The sequence below is a fragment of the Pelodiscus sinensis genome, chromosome 4 (genome assembly GCF_052426305.1).
Source record: "Pelodiscus sinensis isolate ZL-2025 chromosome 4, ASM5242630v1, whole genome shotgun sequence".
NCBI lineage: Eukaryota > Metazoa > Chordata > Testudines > Trionychidae > Pelodiscus > Pelodiscus sinensis.
Window position 1 is genome coordinate 100,674,643 of NC_143055.1, and position 17,096 is coordinate 100,691,738.

Sequence of the window (17,096 nt, forward strand, 5' to 3'; positions counted from 1 at the left end):
TGTGCCTGCAGAGAGCAATGCACGGTGACCCAGCCAATCCCCCCGCCTCAGAGCCGCTTCCAAAGGAGGGTGCCCCAGGTAAGCGCTGCATCTTCCACCCAGAATCCTGCACTCCCATCCCTCCCCCCACAGTCCCTCCCAGCACCTGCATCTCACACCCTCCTGCACCCCTGCCCCAGCCCAGAGCCTGCACCCAGCGCCCAGACTCCAGCAGAGAGCCTGCACCCCAGATCTCCTCCTACACCCAAACTCTGTCCCAGAGACTGCACCCCTCAGTCCCTTTTGTATCCTTACCCCTGGCCTCAGTCCAGAGCCTGCACCCAGTGCCCAAACTCTGTCCCAGAGCCTGCACTCAAACCCTGTCTCACGCCCAAACTCCCTCCCAAAGTCAACCCCTCACCCCTTTTACACTCAAATTTCCTCCCAGAGCCTGCACTGCACCCTCTCCTGCACCCCAATTCCCTGTCCCAGTCTAGAGCCTGTGCCCAATACCGAAATTCCCTCTCAGAGCCCGACTCCTCATCCCTTCTGCACCCAGACTCCATCCCAGAGCCTATACCCCTGACTCTCTCCCCAACCCAAGTTCCCTCCCAGATTCTTGTGCAGGTGGAGGGGGAGGGAGTTTGGGTGAGGGTGAAATTTTCTACAAACCCTGCAGCTCATGATACGTACAACATGGATGAAATTCTACCTCATTGAATCTATGGGAGTTTTTCCATTGATTTCAATGGACTCTGCATTTTAATCCTTGTTTATATCCAATGCAATCCTGATTCCGTATTCAACAGTGCATACCGACTACAGCCTTTCGATAGGGATATTAATCCTGTCTGAGCCATATATCTGTGACCCAAGTCAGGTGAGTAGGACCAGGAGACAAAGAACAATCTCTCTCGCCAGAACCTGTGTGCATCACACAGTGGAGTGGCTGGGTCATTTGCCTCATCGCATTGGTTCAGTTGTGTGGAAGGCTGTGTGTGCATATGTACAGCAAAAAGAAAGCTGAGAAATTTTTGATCAGCAGCTTGAGAGCCTTGTTATATGTGCATGAAATGATTTCCTATCAATTATCCAAGGCAAATTAGGTGATTACAAGAGTTTCTGAGAAAAACCCAAATATTATTGTTATCACATATGGTAAGCTTCATTGCAAAGTTGATGCAAAGTGCCACATACATCATGTGCCAACTTTGGGCTGGCCAGAATCTCACAAGGGAGTGTAGTGTCTGCTGCCTCCTGGCACCTTTGATGTTGCTCGTTCAAAGGCAGTGGGAAGAGGAAGTCCTTCCTCCATATCTCTGCACCCCTCGGGAACAGCCCAAAAGGCTTCACTGTTCTGGCATCCACGCCCCGGGAACAGTTCTGGCTAACTTAAACTATCATTCTTCCCAGTGACTACAGCTACACCCTGACCCCTACACACTTCATTCAGTACTCCCAAAGCAAACTAAGAGCACTATCTTGGCCTTTGACAGTCCTGTAACATAAATGTGTGGAGCTCTGTAAGGAGTTTAATTCAGACCACAGTTAAACTTCTATGGAATTGTGCTCAGCTACATCAAATCTGAATTTAGCCCCCAAGTCACTTTGACATGTTTTATCTGTGTCTGGCAACATTTCCATTGCATAGTCTATGCTGAGTTGGAAATTAGGGATATCCACATGTCGTCAACTATACCATTAACTGCTAAGCATAGGCTTATCGATTAATCTTGTCAACTACATGCATTCCTGTATCAGAGGAAGCAAGGAGGGGGGAGCAGAAGCCAGTGATGAGCGAGAGCTGGCTTAAAAGTTGGTTCCCCCAAGCACCGGCTCTGCAGTGCCACCTTCCCCCTCCCCATGATGCTGTCTCTCTGAGAGGCAGCAGCACAAGGGGGTGGAGAGAGGAAGGGAGGGTGCTGTGAAGCAGCCTCTGTTGACGACAGGCCTGACCTCCCCACGGACAGAGGCTGCTCTGCCTCCCACAGAGCAGCCTCTGTCCACGACAAGCCTGGGCCTGCCACAGACAGAGACTGGCCCCCAGCAGCAGCCCAGCCTTGCCGCAGACAAAGGCTGTTCTGTGGGAGGCAGAGCAGCCTCTGTCTGTGGGGAACTCGGCCCCCTTGTGGACAAGGGCTGATGCCGAACCAGCCTCTGTCTGCATCCAGCCCCGGCTGCTGCGGACAGAGGCTGCTTCACAGCAGCTTCCCCCTCCCCTTCCAAATAGGGTTGCCAGGTGTCCAGTTTTGAACCGGACAGCCCAGTATTTGAGCTTTCTGTTCGGGAAACAAATTGCGAAAATATAAATGAGAAACTATAAATGTCGGGTATTTTCTAAATAAGATGTAGTGTAGATTGTGATGTCATGTCAAGTGTGTCCGGTATTTTTGTTGAAACCATCTGGCAACCCTACTTCCACATTAGCCTCTGTCGATGGGGAGCTCGGGCCCCTGCAGATAGGAGCTGCTGCTACCCTGCACTGCTGCCTCTGATGGAGCAGCATGGGGCTGCAGGCAGCCCGTCTCTGCAGGGAGCTGGCTTTTAAACTGGCTCCCCTCACAGACCGGCTCCTACCTGGCACCTGATAGAGAGGCAGAAGCACAGAGTTGCAGAGGGATCCCTGGGAGTGGGGCTGGAGTGCACTGGCTGCTGGCCCCACCCTTGGGCACTATCATTAGTCGTGTAACTGATAAGAATTCATGTGGTTACACGACTATTCAATTACCCAATATCTAATAATCTTATTGGAAATATCACTGAATTTCCTTCACTAGCTTCATCCTCCATGAATCTGCAAAGATCAGGGCATTAGAACTGTTCCCTACCCCCAGTGAATTTACAATCTTGCTTTAAACAACCCAGCAAGATCTAAAATATTTCTCCTCAGATTTTTAGTGTAAAGCAGAAGAGAGAAAAACTGAACAGTAAACAACAACTAATAAGTTAAACTTTGAGCTCAAAGCCCACATGATTCTTCCCAGACAGTGAAACAGGAGAGGCAATTATGATCCATCTGATAATCGATATATTACAAACAATTTGAGAAGTTGCTAGGTTCCTGAGGGTGAGAGAAATGTCTGCTGCTTTGATGGAGGCAAAATACTGTATCATGATCAAATCAAAACAGGAGGAAACTACTACTTTCCATGACTTCCTGTAAGATATATGCCATGTTATCCCAAAGGAAAAAGCAGTGTAGGTAGCTCGGTGGCAGTTCTGTGAAGTTGTGGTTATTTGGGAAGCATTTCCAGTAATTGTTTGGAAGGGGTTGGAGGAATAAACTTGCAAGACATTCTCATGAGAGTCTAACATTTAAAACATGCTCTTCAATTGCAAGGAGTCAGATTCTGGCTCCCACTCTGGCCCCTTTTTATCACTTCAGAAACCTTGCACAAATAGCCAGCTAGAGATTCGCCCCCTGAGTGGAAAACCTCTTGCTGATGTAGATCACAGCTTCTTCCCCACCTCTGGTAGATGAGAACAGCCTTGAGATTACTTTTAATTGTGTCAGGAACCAAAATAAACCAATCACTGGACAGCCCCAGGATCAGGCAATGGCAGAAAAGTGGTGAAAATCTATCTTGGCCTCCCAGTTCTGCCAAACTCTGCTCCAATGCATCTGAGGATGGAATCCAGTAACACCAATGCTATTACTGAAATGGATTCAATACAGGCAGTCCCCGGGTTACGTACAAGATAGGGACTATAGGTTTGTTCTTAAGTTGAATTTGTATATAAGTCGGAACTGGCTCCAGATTCAGCCGCTGCTGCTGAAACTGACCAGGGGCTGACTACAGGAAGCTGGAGGCAGAATTGCTCTGCCCCCAGCTTCCTGGAATCAGCCACTGATCAGTTTCAACAGCAGCTGAATCTCGAGCCTGGGACAGAACAGCTGGGCTGCCAGGTAGGTCCCTGCAGGACCAACCCGGCAGCACCCCAGCTGCCCTACCCCAGGGTCCACAACAAAAGCCTGGTCTGCTGGGGGGGGCGCACTAGCTACGCCCCCCCCCCCCCAGCAGACCAGGGACACGGGGAGCAAAGCCGCAGCGGCGGCGGGGTGCCGCGCCTCTGAGGCTTTGCTCTGGCAAAGCCTCAGAGGTGCGGGACCCCGCCGCCGCTGCGGCTTTGCTCCCGGTGCCTCTGGTCTGCTGGGGACCATCTCCAGCAGACCAGGGACACCGGGAGCAAAGTTGCAGCGGTGGCGGAGTCCCGCGCCTCTGAGGCTTTGCTAGAGCAAAGCCTCAGAGGCGCGGGACCCCTCCGCCTCCCTGGCTTTGCTCCAGGTGTCCCTGGTCTGCTGGAGACGGTCCCCAGCAGACCAGGGGCACCCGGAGCAGCTTTTCTCGCCCTGGAGGTTGAGGTGGCGGGACCACTGCGCTCTGGGAAGTCCCGCTGCCTGCGAGCTCTGGGGCGAGAAAGCCCCGTTCGTAAGTGCGGATCCGGCGTAAGTTGGATCAGCGTAAGTCGGAGACTGCCTGTACTGTGAAACAGCTCTGTTTATGATTTTAAAAGACAGAAACACAAAAATAACAACATAATCTCTAAACTAGTCTCTTCTCTCTCCTAGCATTGGTATTCTGTTTCTTTCTTTTGTCTATGTTTGGGTACGAAACACATATAATAAAGGTTTTCAACAGTAGATAACTACTTTCATGTTTTCTGGTATATTATACAGGTTGTACCTTCCTGGTTTGGCACCCGTGGGGCCTGACTGGTCCCGAACAAGAGAATTTGCTGGACCACGGGAGGTCAATGCAGTGGGAGGGGGATCACTTCCCCTGGCCCTGCAGGAGTTCTGCTTTTTCCTAGGCAGCTCCACTGCCACCCAGGACTCTGTTTTCCCCACAATGCTGGTGAAAGGGAGCTCTACTTTCCCCCACACACGGATTAGCTACTGCTCGGGTCTTCACTCACCCGCCAGGACTCCACTCTCCCCGCAGTGGCCGGGGACGCCACAGTCATCTGGAGCTCCATTCTCCCCTTAGTGGCTTCACTGCCACCTGGGGCTCTGTGCTCCCACTGGTGGCCACGGGCTCCTCTTCATCCCAAGCGGCTCTGCCACCTCGTGGGGGCTCTGCTACTGCCCGGTGGCTCCACACTTTCCCCAGCTGCCCTGCTGCTCCCTAGCGGGTCTGCACTCAACCAAGCAGCTCTGCTACCACTTGAGGGGTTCTGTGCTCCTCTCAGCATTTCTCTGCTCCCCTCCCCATCCAGCATGCCACTATGGCCCAGCCATGCTCCTGATCTCCACCAGGACAGGAAGCTATGCCCTCCACCCCCACACCCCAGGCACCAAGGGGCTCTATGTTCCTCCTGATGGCTCCGCTGCCCCTGGGGCTCCATCTTGCTCCCCTAGTTTGGCAATGCTCCTGGCCCCAGCCCAAATTCTTATCCCCATGAATGCTCTCACGAGGGTCACCCAACAATGCCGGATCAGAGAATTCCGGATTACAGCGTTTCAACCTATACTGAATATTTTGCACATCTCAAAATGAATTTTTAAGTGTTTATCTATTTCTAGGTGCATCTCCTTTACACATTTGAAACTGGGTTGGAAATAAAAACTTCATCATACACATTAAAATACTTGTTAGGTTAGTAGAATAAAACTCTTTCACTTAACACAAACTCCTTGCAGAATTCAAGGAATGTGGGTATATGTCCAAGCAACTTGACTAATGCACCAAAACTTAACACACACAAAAAAGTTAAGAGAATCAATTTAATATGACTTAATTCTGCTCTAACATTTTTCAGTTGTGTGGCTGCAGTAAGATTGCAGCCTTTATTTCCATAGTCTTAAATTTGACTCCTTATAACTTTAAAAAAAAGGAATTATTTTAGTGAATCGTGTGCTCCTGAAAGATGCTAGCTCAAAGGTGGGGAACCCTAAGGCCCAGGAGCCAGATGTGGCCCCCAGCTTCCCTGGATCTGGCCCCCAAAGCTCAAGGCTCCCCCTATTTCCCCAGCATCAGGGAACCCGAGCTGAAACTTCTGCCCCCTCCCTTCCGCCCCCCACCCCCACTGCTCCACCACTGGGTTGGAGCACACAAAATCTACTAGCCTGACCCCGCCCCCCCCCTCCAGGCTCTGGTGTGTGAAGTGAATGTGGGCAGTGTCTTTCTGCTTCTAAGTTGGAGGCCACATGAATGAGGGTTTGGTTGGTTGGTTTTTTTGCTTCTCGCTTGCGTGTGGTTCCCAGCTGATTTTTCTGTGGGTCTTCAGCTCCCAACCCGAAAAAGGTGCCCCACCCCTGCGCTAGATGATCAGCCTTAGACACTGCAGATATGTCATTATTCCCATTCTGTCCCACCAATATTAATTATTCTTTTTTTGCATAGTTGTAGGTCTTAGGAGACTCAGTCCTGGACCAGTTTCCTATTGTGCTATGCCTCACTCCTGAGCTGAAGAAACCAAGGGAAAGAGAAAATAGCTCAGTCTGCAGGTCCATTCAAGGGTTGGTTTCCTTGCTGACACTAAAACACTTCCTGTGTATGTTCTAAATTTTCAAAGTGGCTAGCAGTCTTTATGTGTCTGAATTATTGGGTGCCAACCTGAAACATAGCAAAAAGCTTGGTTTTCAGAAGCCAGGGAGTGTATGTGCTCTAAACTAAATCCATACATTCATGAAAGACTCCTAAACTTTCTTCTGATTGTCTTCAGTTCCATTAAAGTGGATTTTTCTCTACCTGTAGCTGACACTGAGGGGAGAGAGGGATAAAATGAGGACTAAGGATGTGAACGGTTAACCTTACTGGGTGATGCTTACCGGTTACAGTTAACCAGTAGACTGGCCGATGGGCGAGGGCCACTCCAGCCCAGTTGAGCTGGAGCAGTTCCTCACCAGTTTCCTGGCCTGGCCAGAGTAGCCTGCTGCACTGCAGGCAGGAGGTGCTCCAGTGCAGCCAGAACAGGCCACTCCAGCTCAGCCAGCTCCTCCTAATTTTCCCTGTGTAAGCTGTTAACCAGTTAAACATAACATTTAACTGGTTAACTGATTAGATGGTATTTTACATCCCTAATAAGGACCTAATGCCTAAGGGTACATCTAGATAACAGGGCAAAAGTTGAATTAAGCTACACAACTGCAGCTATGTCAATTGCATAGATTAAGTCGAAATAGCTTATTTCAGCTTTTGGTGCAGTCTACAGAACAGGAAGTCCAAGTTAGAATACTCTTCCTCCGACTTCCCTTACTCCACGGAAAATGAGAGTTACAGGAGTTGGAGTAAGAAGTCTTCCAGCTTGACATCATTTCGACATTAGATTGAAATATCTGCTTGCTATGTAGACGCAGACTATGTTATTCCGAAACAACCCTCCTGTGACACAGCCTCAGAGTGCTGCTAAGAAAGTGGATTTTATTTCTTGGTGTCTGTCAAATGATTTTGGCCATGGTGACTAAGGTCAATAATCCTGTCACATGACGACTACTGTTACGGTAGAAAAACTGCCATCTTTTGACTCTTCTGAGCACTTTTATTTGTGTAGTGGGGACACCAATGATGGAACCATTGTGGCTACCAATCAATAAAGAGCATTAAATGGTGGAGTGCAGGTGTTTGACGATAACTGTCTGTGTGATAGCAAAGCAAAGTATCAGCTGTGTGTGCCCCAGTAGCTGCATCTCTATACCAGCCTTTCCAGTGCAACTCAAAGCAGATCCTGAATATCATATTAAATTCTAAAACCAGAATCACAGTGATAAGCCATACAACCCATATATTCCAGGTACAAACTGACAGTCATCAGCAGCCTTTCAAGGCTAAAAGAAGGTAGGAAGAAATTCCCAGTTTAAATATAAGGTTTTAAAAAGAAAAGCCTATTGGTGTATTTGTCAAATTGCACCCTCATCCAAACTTGCCAGAAACTAGTTTTGAGAATGTAACAGAAACAAATAAGAACTTAATTTTTGGGCTCCACATTGGGATCCGGAAAGTTTTAAGAGAATTAATTTAATATGACTTAATTCTGCTCTAACATTTTTCAGTTGTATGGATGTAGTAAGATTGCAGCCTTTATTTCCACAGTTTTAAATATGACTCCTTGTAGCTTTTTTAAAAAATGAACTATTTTAGTGAATCATGTGCTCCTGAAAGACACTAGATCAGGGATGGGGAACCTAAGGCCCAGTGGCCAGATGCGATAAGATCATAGTTGGCACACAGATGTGAAACTATCATCTTTCTTTTAATCTGTTTAATGCTAGTTATACCCTAAAGCTGGTTCCATTGCATGGGATTCCCATTGTAAGTTACATAAATAAATGGAACACTATCACACATATAAACACAAACACAAACGCACATACAAAAATCGGCATAAATAGTCTTTGTTGGATTTTCAGTTAAATCTTTTAGACAGATGAGAGAAGGGAAGCCAAGGAAACTAAACCTCTTTTCCTCCTCCACTGATGCTGCGGACTTGGGGCAGACAGGGAACCAGCTCCCCCACCCAAGTTAGAGCAGCCATTCGGTTGCTCTGACTAGCAGCACTGGAAGACTCCCTCAGAGTTCTACCACTCATGACTGTCAGGATACATTTTGTTCCAACTGTCTTCCCTCATGCCCCCAACATGCCTCCTCCTTGCTCTGGAACACCCTCCATGTGACTAGGGAGAGTGTTAGTGGCATAAAGTGGGCTACGTTGGCTTTTTTACCAGCTGAGCAGCATTCCCCTGTTCTGCATGATTAAAGCAGTTTTAAGTCTGTAATGCACCAGTGGAGCAATGCAAAGTAAGCTTATCTAAGTTTGAGGATATGGCTCTGTGTGAAGAACAATTCACTAATGGAGAATGATTTTAGCAGCAGGTCTTTTTGTGCCAAAATCAGAGAATAGCACTGTTTAAATTTTGATAAATGACTGCATGTTGTACTGCATGTAGATGGAAGCAGAATTTAATTTTGGCAGTGATGTTGACATGTACAGGTCACTTCAGTACAAGGATTTTAGATGGCAATTTTCAGCAATGGGAACAAACTCTGCAGGAACTGCACACAGAGCTATGTTTGATGACGGTGTACAGCTGCTGTGCTACAGGTCAGGTGGCAATCATAGGTTTTGAGAAGCGGATTTGCAGAAAGTGAGATCACTGGATGCCTTTGCTGTAGCTAAAGCAAAAGACTAAAATATGTAGAAGAATGTGTTTATTCCCTTTTATGAGGAAATATGTAAGAATGTCTTATTATTTCAAATAAGAATGAACAAACAATAAACACAGACTCTCTTTATGAATAACATAGCATATGAATAAATCAGTCTCTAAACTATATACTTTCTTATTTGTTATTACTGCCAACAATGAGTTATCACATTCTCTAATTTACATGTCAAACAGGCAAAATCATATTCTTTTCTTGTAATTGTCTCCCTGCTTTATGTTATTTGCAAAGCTTATCAAGCAAAAATTCAATACCTCTCAAAGCAGTTGTACACCCTACTATGTCTCTAGAAATAAAACATTAGCACTTATTGTTTGTACTGGAAAAGCATTCTGGCTATTATACTGAATATGACAGTTATTGCCTCCCCCATTTAGTACATTTGGAGACCATAGTGTTACATTTATGAATAGTTTATGTATAATTGTGTTTTACTTTATGGAGTAAGATTACCATAGTTCCCCTAGAAGCTAAAACAGTATGGGGTGCTTACCTCAGAAACTGTAAACAACTCTAGAGATGTTTCACTCAATGGGCGTTTGCATAGACTGGTTCAGGAGGCATTTCCCAGACACTAAGAAACAAAGAAAAAGTTTTTGGCATAAAAACATAAACTTGAACTGACTCATAACTTTCTTTCTGTTTGAGCAAACAAATAGGCCCTTCTGTCCACGCAGAAATCCTCATTCAGCCATTGAGGAAGGGCTGGAAAGACTTTAGCCTACTAGGACTCCAAAAAGACTTATGGGTGGGTGACTTCTGGTGTGTTAATGTGTGTGTTAAATCTGCTTATTTTTTATTCTGTTTTCTCAAAAAACGCCTTCCTTAAGCACGCATGTGCTGCTTAGAAACAGCTTCAAGATAACTTGTAAATGCTGAAAACACAGACTTCATAGACCTGGGAGGAAAGGCACTGACCATTAGGCAAGCTGGTTTGCTAAGAATATCAGTATAAGACAGGGAACTGTGCAGTCTTTATACCCCTGGCCAGAAGGAAGTGGGACATGGGTCCCTGGCCTGAGTCAGACAACCACTGGAGTCCTGAGACCTGATTGGAGTGGACCTCCTGGAGTGGACTGTGAAGGAAGAATATGGGTTCAGTTACCCTGAAACTGTGACACTGAACACACAAATGTCCTGCTTTTTCACAAGTAGTTTTTAAACTTGAATAGGGTTTACTTATTCATAGATCATTACCCAGAATCCGTTTGAAGCTCACAGCAATTACATATTAATGCTGTCGCCTGAGCCCTGGGAACAAACTGAAAAGCCTCCATGTGAGCCGAGATACAGAACACTTTCCCATATGCTTTGCAGGCCAGAGTTTTGGAAGGCTTTTTCCACCTTTAGCTTTCACAGCTTTGTTGTATTTGGGTTTTATACCCACTTGTCACCTTAAAAATGAAAACAGTATGCCCAGGATAGTACAAATAGTATATTCATATAAATATACTGTGACAATTTGTACTTGTTGTGGGAAAGGGTATTCTAATCTTTGTTTGACAGCATAATTCTCAGCCACTAATGTCTTACTGAGTGAATGCAGGAAATAATATCCTGTACTAGCTGCATTGTCTCTTATCTATGGGCTAAATCTTGGCTTTGTGACAAGCCGGAACCAGAATCTGCCTGCTGGATTTCCCCTTGCATTGTGTATAAGATAATGCAATGAACAGCTCTCCTACCTGGTGCAGGTAAGCCAATCATTCCAACTTATACTCCATTGCTCCTATGTGGCTGTGCTCGCTGAGCCATGCTTTACTACAATGGGAACGCATTCTCAACTGGGACCTGTGTGGGGTGCTACTATAATATAAATGTTTATTACTACTGGTGCAACTTCTACTAGTCATCATCTGAGATGTGGGAGAGCATGTGTTTCAACCTATATACACAAGACCCTAAGAGACCTTTACATTTAGGGTGCATCTATATTGCACCGTAACTCAAAATAAGATACGCAATTTGAGCTACCTATTCTGAAATGTTACCCTATGATTGTGAAGACCTGAGACTTCAGAGGGAAATTTTTCCTAGATTCTAAGATCATCAGACTTTATGAAGAAGAATTTTAAAAAATAATTATTTAGATAATAGGAAGAAAACTGAATGAATTATATAGAGAAGATAAAAGAATATCAGTATTTTCATGTATTTTTCTGTTTGTTTTGTGAAATAATCCAAAATATTTAAACAACTTGACTATAAGCGAATGCTCATATTTCTTATCAAATGACAGACTGGAAACATATGTGTAGACATCATAATAACATATGAATTTTCATGGACCAGACCCAGCCTCAAGCTAGTCCAGTGTCCTGTCTCTGGCAGTAGCCAGTGCCAGATGGTTTCACAGCAAATGTTAAGTAACTCTCATTATACAGTTGTTAGATAATCTGAACCCACATTAGGTCTCAACCTAATCTAATATTCAGAGATTAATTTAAATTTAGAAACATTAGATTTCTTCCAAAATGTATTAGTGTTAGTGTTAACTGTGACAACTCTGGATATACTTGTAACCCTAAAACTATCTAATTCCTTTATGAAACACATTAAATTCTTGGCCTCAATGATTTGGCCATGAGTTCCACAGTTTAATTGTGAGTTGTGTAAACAGTATTTCCTTTTAAATTTTCTATCATTTAATTGAACCCTTTTTCTTGTGTTATGAGACAGGCAGAATAGCAGTTCCTGACCTATCTTTTCCATACTGTTCATTATGTTATATTTTTCATGTCCACACATGGTAACAGTTTTTTAATGTCAGTACCACAGGACGGGATGCAGAGATAAATGTCATGACACCTTAAATGACTGCTTCTTGGAGCAGCTCATTCTGGAACCCACAAGGAAAGAGGCAATTCTTGATTTAGCTCTAAGTGGAGTGCAGGATCTGGTCCAAGAGGTAAATATAACTGGAATGCTTGGAAATAGTGACCATAATGTAATAAAATTTAACATCCCTGTGGTGGGAAAAGCATTTCAGCAGCCCAACACTGTGGCATTTAATTTAAAAAAGGGGAATTACACAAAAACGAGGAGGTTAGTTAAACAGAAATTAAAAGATACAGTGACAAAAGTAAAAGCCCTGCAAGCTTCATGGAAACTCTTCAAAGATATCATAGTAGAGGCACAACTTTAATGTATACCCCAAATTAAAAAACGCAGTAAGAAAACCAAAAAAGTGCCACCATGGCTTAACAATCAAGTAAAAGAAGCAGTGAGAGATAAAAAGGCATCATTTTAAAAGTGGAAGTCAAATCCCAGTGAGGAAAATAGAAAGGAGCATAAACTCTGTTAAATTAAGTATAAAAATATAATAAGAAAAGCCAAAAAAGAGTTTGAAGAACAGCTAGCTAAAAAATCAAAAAGTAATTGCAAAATATTTTTAAGTATAAGAGAAGTGGGAAGCCTGCTAAACACCCAATGAGGCCCTTGAATGATCGAGATGCTAAAGGAGCACTCAAAGATGATGAAGTCATTGCGAAGAAACTTAATGAATTCTTTGCTCTGGTCTTCATGGCTGAGGATGTTAGGGAGACACCCAAACTGAGCCATTCTTTTTAGGTGACAAATCTGATGAATTGCCCCAGAGAGGTGTTATTAGAGGAGGTTTTGGAACAAATTGATAAACTTAACAGTAACAAGTCACTGGAACCAGAGGGAATTCACTCAAGAATTCTGAAAGAACTCAAATGGGAAATTGCGGAAGTATTAACTATGGTTTGTAACTATCCTGTAAATCAGCTTCCGTACCTATTGACTGGAAGATAGCTAACATGATGCCAATATTTAAAAAGAGCTCTAGAGGTGATCCTGGCAATTACAGACCAGTAAATCTAACATCAGTACCAGGCAAATTACAGTAGACTTCCAATAATCCGGCACCTTTGGGACCTAGGTGGTGCTGGATTATAGGATATGCCTGAGTATTGGGAGGTACTCTGGCAGGGGGCTTTGACGGGTCTACCAGGACCTGCACTGCATCCAGAGGTGGGCGGGAAATGGCACGGTGAGGGGCGAACCCTCTGCCATTTTGCAGGAAGGCGGGGGAAGCCCTGCGCCGCCGCCGAGAGTTTCCGGGAGGGGAGTGGGCTTCTCACCCCCCAGAGTGCAGTACTGTAGTTATTGCCGAGCAGGGGTGTGAGGGGCTGTGGGACCAACCCGGCAGCACCCCAGCTGCTCTGCTCTGCAGCTTCCCCAAGTCCGCTGCTCGTCAGTTTTAGCAGCAGTGGACTTGGGGAAGCGGCACACGGAGCAGAGCAGCTAAGGTGCTGCCGTGTTGGTCCCACAGTGCCGTCCCTCACCCCCCTGCTCGGCGCCTGGTAGCACCCCAGCTGTGCTGCTCCGCCGCTTCCCCAAGTCCGCCGCTCGTCAGTTTCAGCAGCCAAGGACTTGGGGAAGCGGCACACGGAGCAGAGCAGCTGGGGTGCTACCGGGCACAAAGCAGGGGGGTGAGGGACAGCGCTGCGGCACCAACCTGGCAGCACCCCAGCTGCTCTGCTCTGCGCCGCTTCCCCAAGTCCGCCACTGCTGAAACTGACGAGCAGCGGACTTGGGGAAGTGGCAGAGCAGAGCAGCTGGGGTACTACCGGGTTGGTCCCACAGCCCCTCACCCCCCTGCTCGGCGATAACTACAGTACTGCAGTCTGGGGGTGGGGAGCCCGCTCCCCTCCTGGAAACTCTTGGCAGCGGCGCAGGGCTTCCCCCACCTTCCTGCAAAACGGCGGAGGGTTCGCCCCTCGCCATGCCGTTCCCCGCCCACCCCCAACCCTCTGGCCAGTCACAGTGCAGGTACGGCAGGGGTATAATCCCCTTCCCTTCTTCTCCCATTCCCTTTTCCAGCCGGGAGCGCCCATGGGGCTCACAGCAGATCCAATTGTCCGGCTGGCTGGAGCACTTCCGGGTTCCAGTTGGTGCCAGACTATCGGGAGTGTCAGACCACTGTATGCCGGACAATTGGAGGTTTACTGTAGTTGAAACTATAGTAAAGAACAGAATTGTCAGAAACATAGACGAACATAATTTGTGGGGAAAAGTTAACATGGTTTCTGTAAAGGGAAATCATGCCTTACTAATCTACTAGAGTTCTTTGAGTGGGTCAACAAACATTTCGACAAGGGGATCCAGGGGATATAGTATACTTAGATTTCCAGAAAGCCTTTGACAAGGTCCCTCATCAAAGGCTCTTAAGTAAAGTAAATTGTAATGGAATAAGAGGGAAGGTCCTTTCATCAACTGATAACTGATTGAAAGACAGGAAACAAAGGGTAGAAATAAATGGTATATTTTCTGAGTGGAGAGAGGTAACTAGTAGTGTACCCCAAGGGTCTGTCCTGTCTTATTCAACATATTTATAAATGATCTGGAGAAAGGGGTAAGTAGTGAGGTGGCAAAATTTGCAGATGATACAAAACTGCTCAAGATAGTTACGACCAAAGCAGACTGTGAAGAGCTTCAAAAAGATCTCACCAGACTAATTTCCCTCCTACTTATGTGCTGTAATTTATGCTCCTATTTATTCACTTTGCTACGGTCAGATTTCCAAATTTTGATGGATTTTTATTTAGGTTGAACAACCTCTTGAATCTTCCCATTTAGCCATATTGGTTTACTCTTGACCTTCCTACTTCCCTTTCTCTGCAGCTGTAAACCTGCCTTCTGAGGCAATTATGAAACAAATTAGGAAAGTTCATGTTGTTTCCTTTTCTGTTTGCACCACTTTATTATAATTACAGACGAAATTCATGAATCGTACACGGAGCCCAGACATTTGGATTTTCTGAGAATTGCCTGAGAATTACAGAGAATCTGTTCCCTCAGGCTGCATAGTTGTAAAGCCGGTTTATGAGCTGGGCCAGTTACCATTACTTCCAGTCCATACTCCCAAGCTCTGCATCAACCTATTTGGGACTGCAGTGGCGTGCACTTAAACAGCACACAAGAACTTGCTGAAGTGTTCCTGGGTATTGCTCTCTCTGCAGTCTTCCAGGCACCATCATAAGTTTATGAGCTGCTGAAAATACCTTATTGGCCTTATGCAATGAGATAATTTCCACCCTAAATGATATCTCTCAAACCGACTTGATTAGAAAATAGGCCACTCCTTTTAATCTCCTCTTTTCCCCTTTTCATAAAACCTGACTCTTTATGGGAGATGTTGCCATAAGAAATGCTAAAACTGGAAACAAACAAGTAGGTATGTTAATAATTGCACTTCATCTACAGTCTCTCATACCTGAGTTTTTGTCACAAATGTAAAGCCCCTAAATCTTAAATTTATCAGTCTAGCCTTCAATATCATGATGGCTCTCCAGAGAGAGAATCTAAGGGTATGTCTAGACTGCAGCACTATTTTGGGATACTGGAAGACTGCGGGTGCACCATTCCGGCATTCCTGTAACAGGGTTAAGGGATTGTCGCAATTGTGCCTTATTTTGAAATTTGGCACTGTGCAGACAGCTCCAAATTTCCAAATAAGCTCTTTCGACCTAGACTCAGAATAAGCTATGCAATTTGCGTAGCACAAATTGCGTAGCTTATTCTGACAGAAGGGAGCTGTCTAGGCGCACCCTAAGATTAGAGAGCTGTATGAATCTTACTGAGGTCAGGCATTTAGCCTACAGTTTTCAAATGTGGAGGTTTAAAGTTAGAGAAAATAGGAGCTATGAATGCTGGGCACCTTTGAAAACCAAGCTACTGCTGTTTCAGTACCCACATATGGATTAAGGAACCTAATTGTAGGAACAGGATATGGAAAATGGGAGACATAGTATCCTATGCCTAGAATGATGTTCCAGTAAAATATGACACCTTATACACATAAGAAAGGACATATTAGACCAGACTATCTAGCCCAGTATCATGTCATCCAGTAGTGGCCAACTGCCAGGTGTGCCATTCATAGCAGGGATGCTCTGCCACAAAAAAGAATGGCACAGCAAAGCCAAGGCCCTGAAAAGCCCCTCACTTCTGATTTTCCAACTTACTTTTCTTTCTTTCTAGGGCCTCCTGGGGCATGAGCTCTACCAGGCTTCACCTTCCCAAGAAGCAGCAGCTCCAGCGCATGGCCCGCATACAAATGTCTCCTCTTGGCCCCCAGTCATTTAATCAAGGGCTCTCCTGGCAGTGTTCCGGGCTGCAGCTGAGGGAACGCTGAACCCAGCGCAGGCTGGCTCCTGCTGGGCGCTTCCCCCTTCCCTGGCCATAGAGCCAGGTCCCTCGCGCCTTTCCCCGGTGTGAAGCGGGGCGCCACGGGCTCCCCTCCCGTGCACGAGGAGGGAGAGGAGCCGCCAGGCCAGGGCTCGCCTGCAGCCGCCGCGAGGTACTCTGAGGCCAGCGGCTCCCGGGGGTGCTGCCGATGTGCTGAGGGGCCGGCGCGGTAGCGGAGCTGGCTGGCTGCCCCGGGCAAACACCTGGGAGCAGGAGAGAGGCAGAGCGCTGGGTGGGGCGCTGGCTGCGCGCCAGGGTCCAAGCTCCGCGCGGAGCAGGAGGAGGGTCTCCCGGGCTCTCCTGGCGCTGATTAGACTAGAGGCCGGAGGGAAAGGGGGGGGGGGGGTGAAATCAACAACAAGCGGCGCGGCGACAGTCCGAGCGGGGACGGCAGCAGGCGGCTCGGACCATGGAGCGCAGCTGCCCGCCCCTGCCGCAGCAGGAAGCGGTGGAAGCCTGGCTGGACGATCACTCGGACTTCACCCGCTCGTATTTTGTTCGGAAAGCTACGAGGTAAGGGCAGCGAGGAGGCGGAGCCCCCCTCCCCACAGACGATCCCCGGGAGCTGCCTCCCCTTCTCCCCCTCCCCCCTTTCCTGCAACTTTCCCCTCCCGACAGCTGGCAAAAGCGAAACCAACACGCAGCAGCTCCTGTGCCGCTGCCACCCAAGTTCCCAGCAGCGGACGCGCCCCGGCTCTGCCATCCCGGCCCGACCCCCAGCGGAGCAGCGCGGCGCAC

The 17,096-nt window shown here is 46.7% G+C and overlaps 1 protein-coding gene and 1 long non-coding RNA gene across 6 annotated transcripts in view; one reads left to right on the forward strand and one right to left on the reverse strand.

The window, feature by feature from the left end:
* Positions 1 to 17,096, reverse strand: part of LOC102457035 (uncharacterized) — a 193,843-nt gene that overhangs the window by 176,099 nt on the left and 648 nt on the right. For 2 of the 3 annotated variants that reach the window (XR_016349479.1, XR_012904097.2), the window contains exon 2: positions 9,637 to 9,717. This is a non-coding gene — a long non-coding RNA (uncharacterized LOC102457035). Of the gene's footprint in view, positions 1 to 9,636; positions 9,718 to 16,135; positions 16,287 to 17,096 lie in introns of those variants that run through there. The other variant, XR_016349480.1, reaches the window with a different exon arrangement.
* The window catches only part of PDE5A (phosphodiesterase 5A), a 102,357-nt gene continuing 101,998 nt past the window's right edge, over positions 16,738 to 17,096 (forward strand). For all 3 annotated transcript variants that reach the window (XR_016349478.1, XM_075929816.2, XM_075929817.2), the window contains exon 1: positions 16,738 to 16,871. Coding sequence is in view for 2 of the 3 variants with exons in the window: in XM_075929816.2 (XP_075785931.1) it covers positions 16,768 to 16,871 (104 nt within the window). In the remaining variant the exon portion in view is untranslated. The remainder of the gene's footprint in view (positions 16,872 to 17,096) is intronic.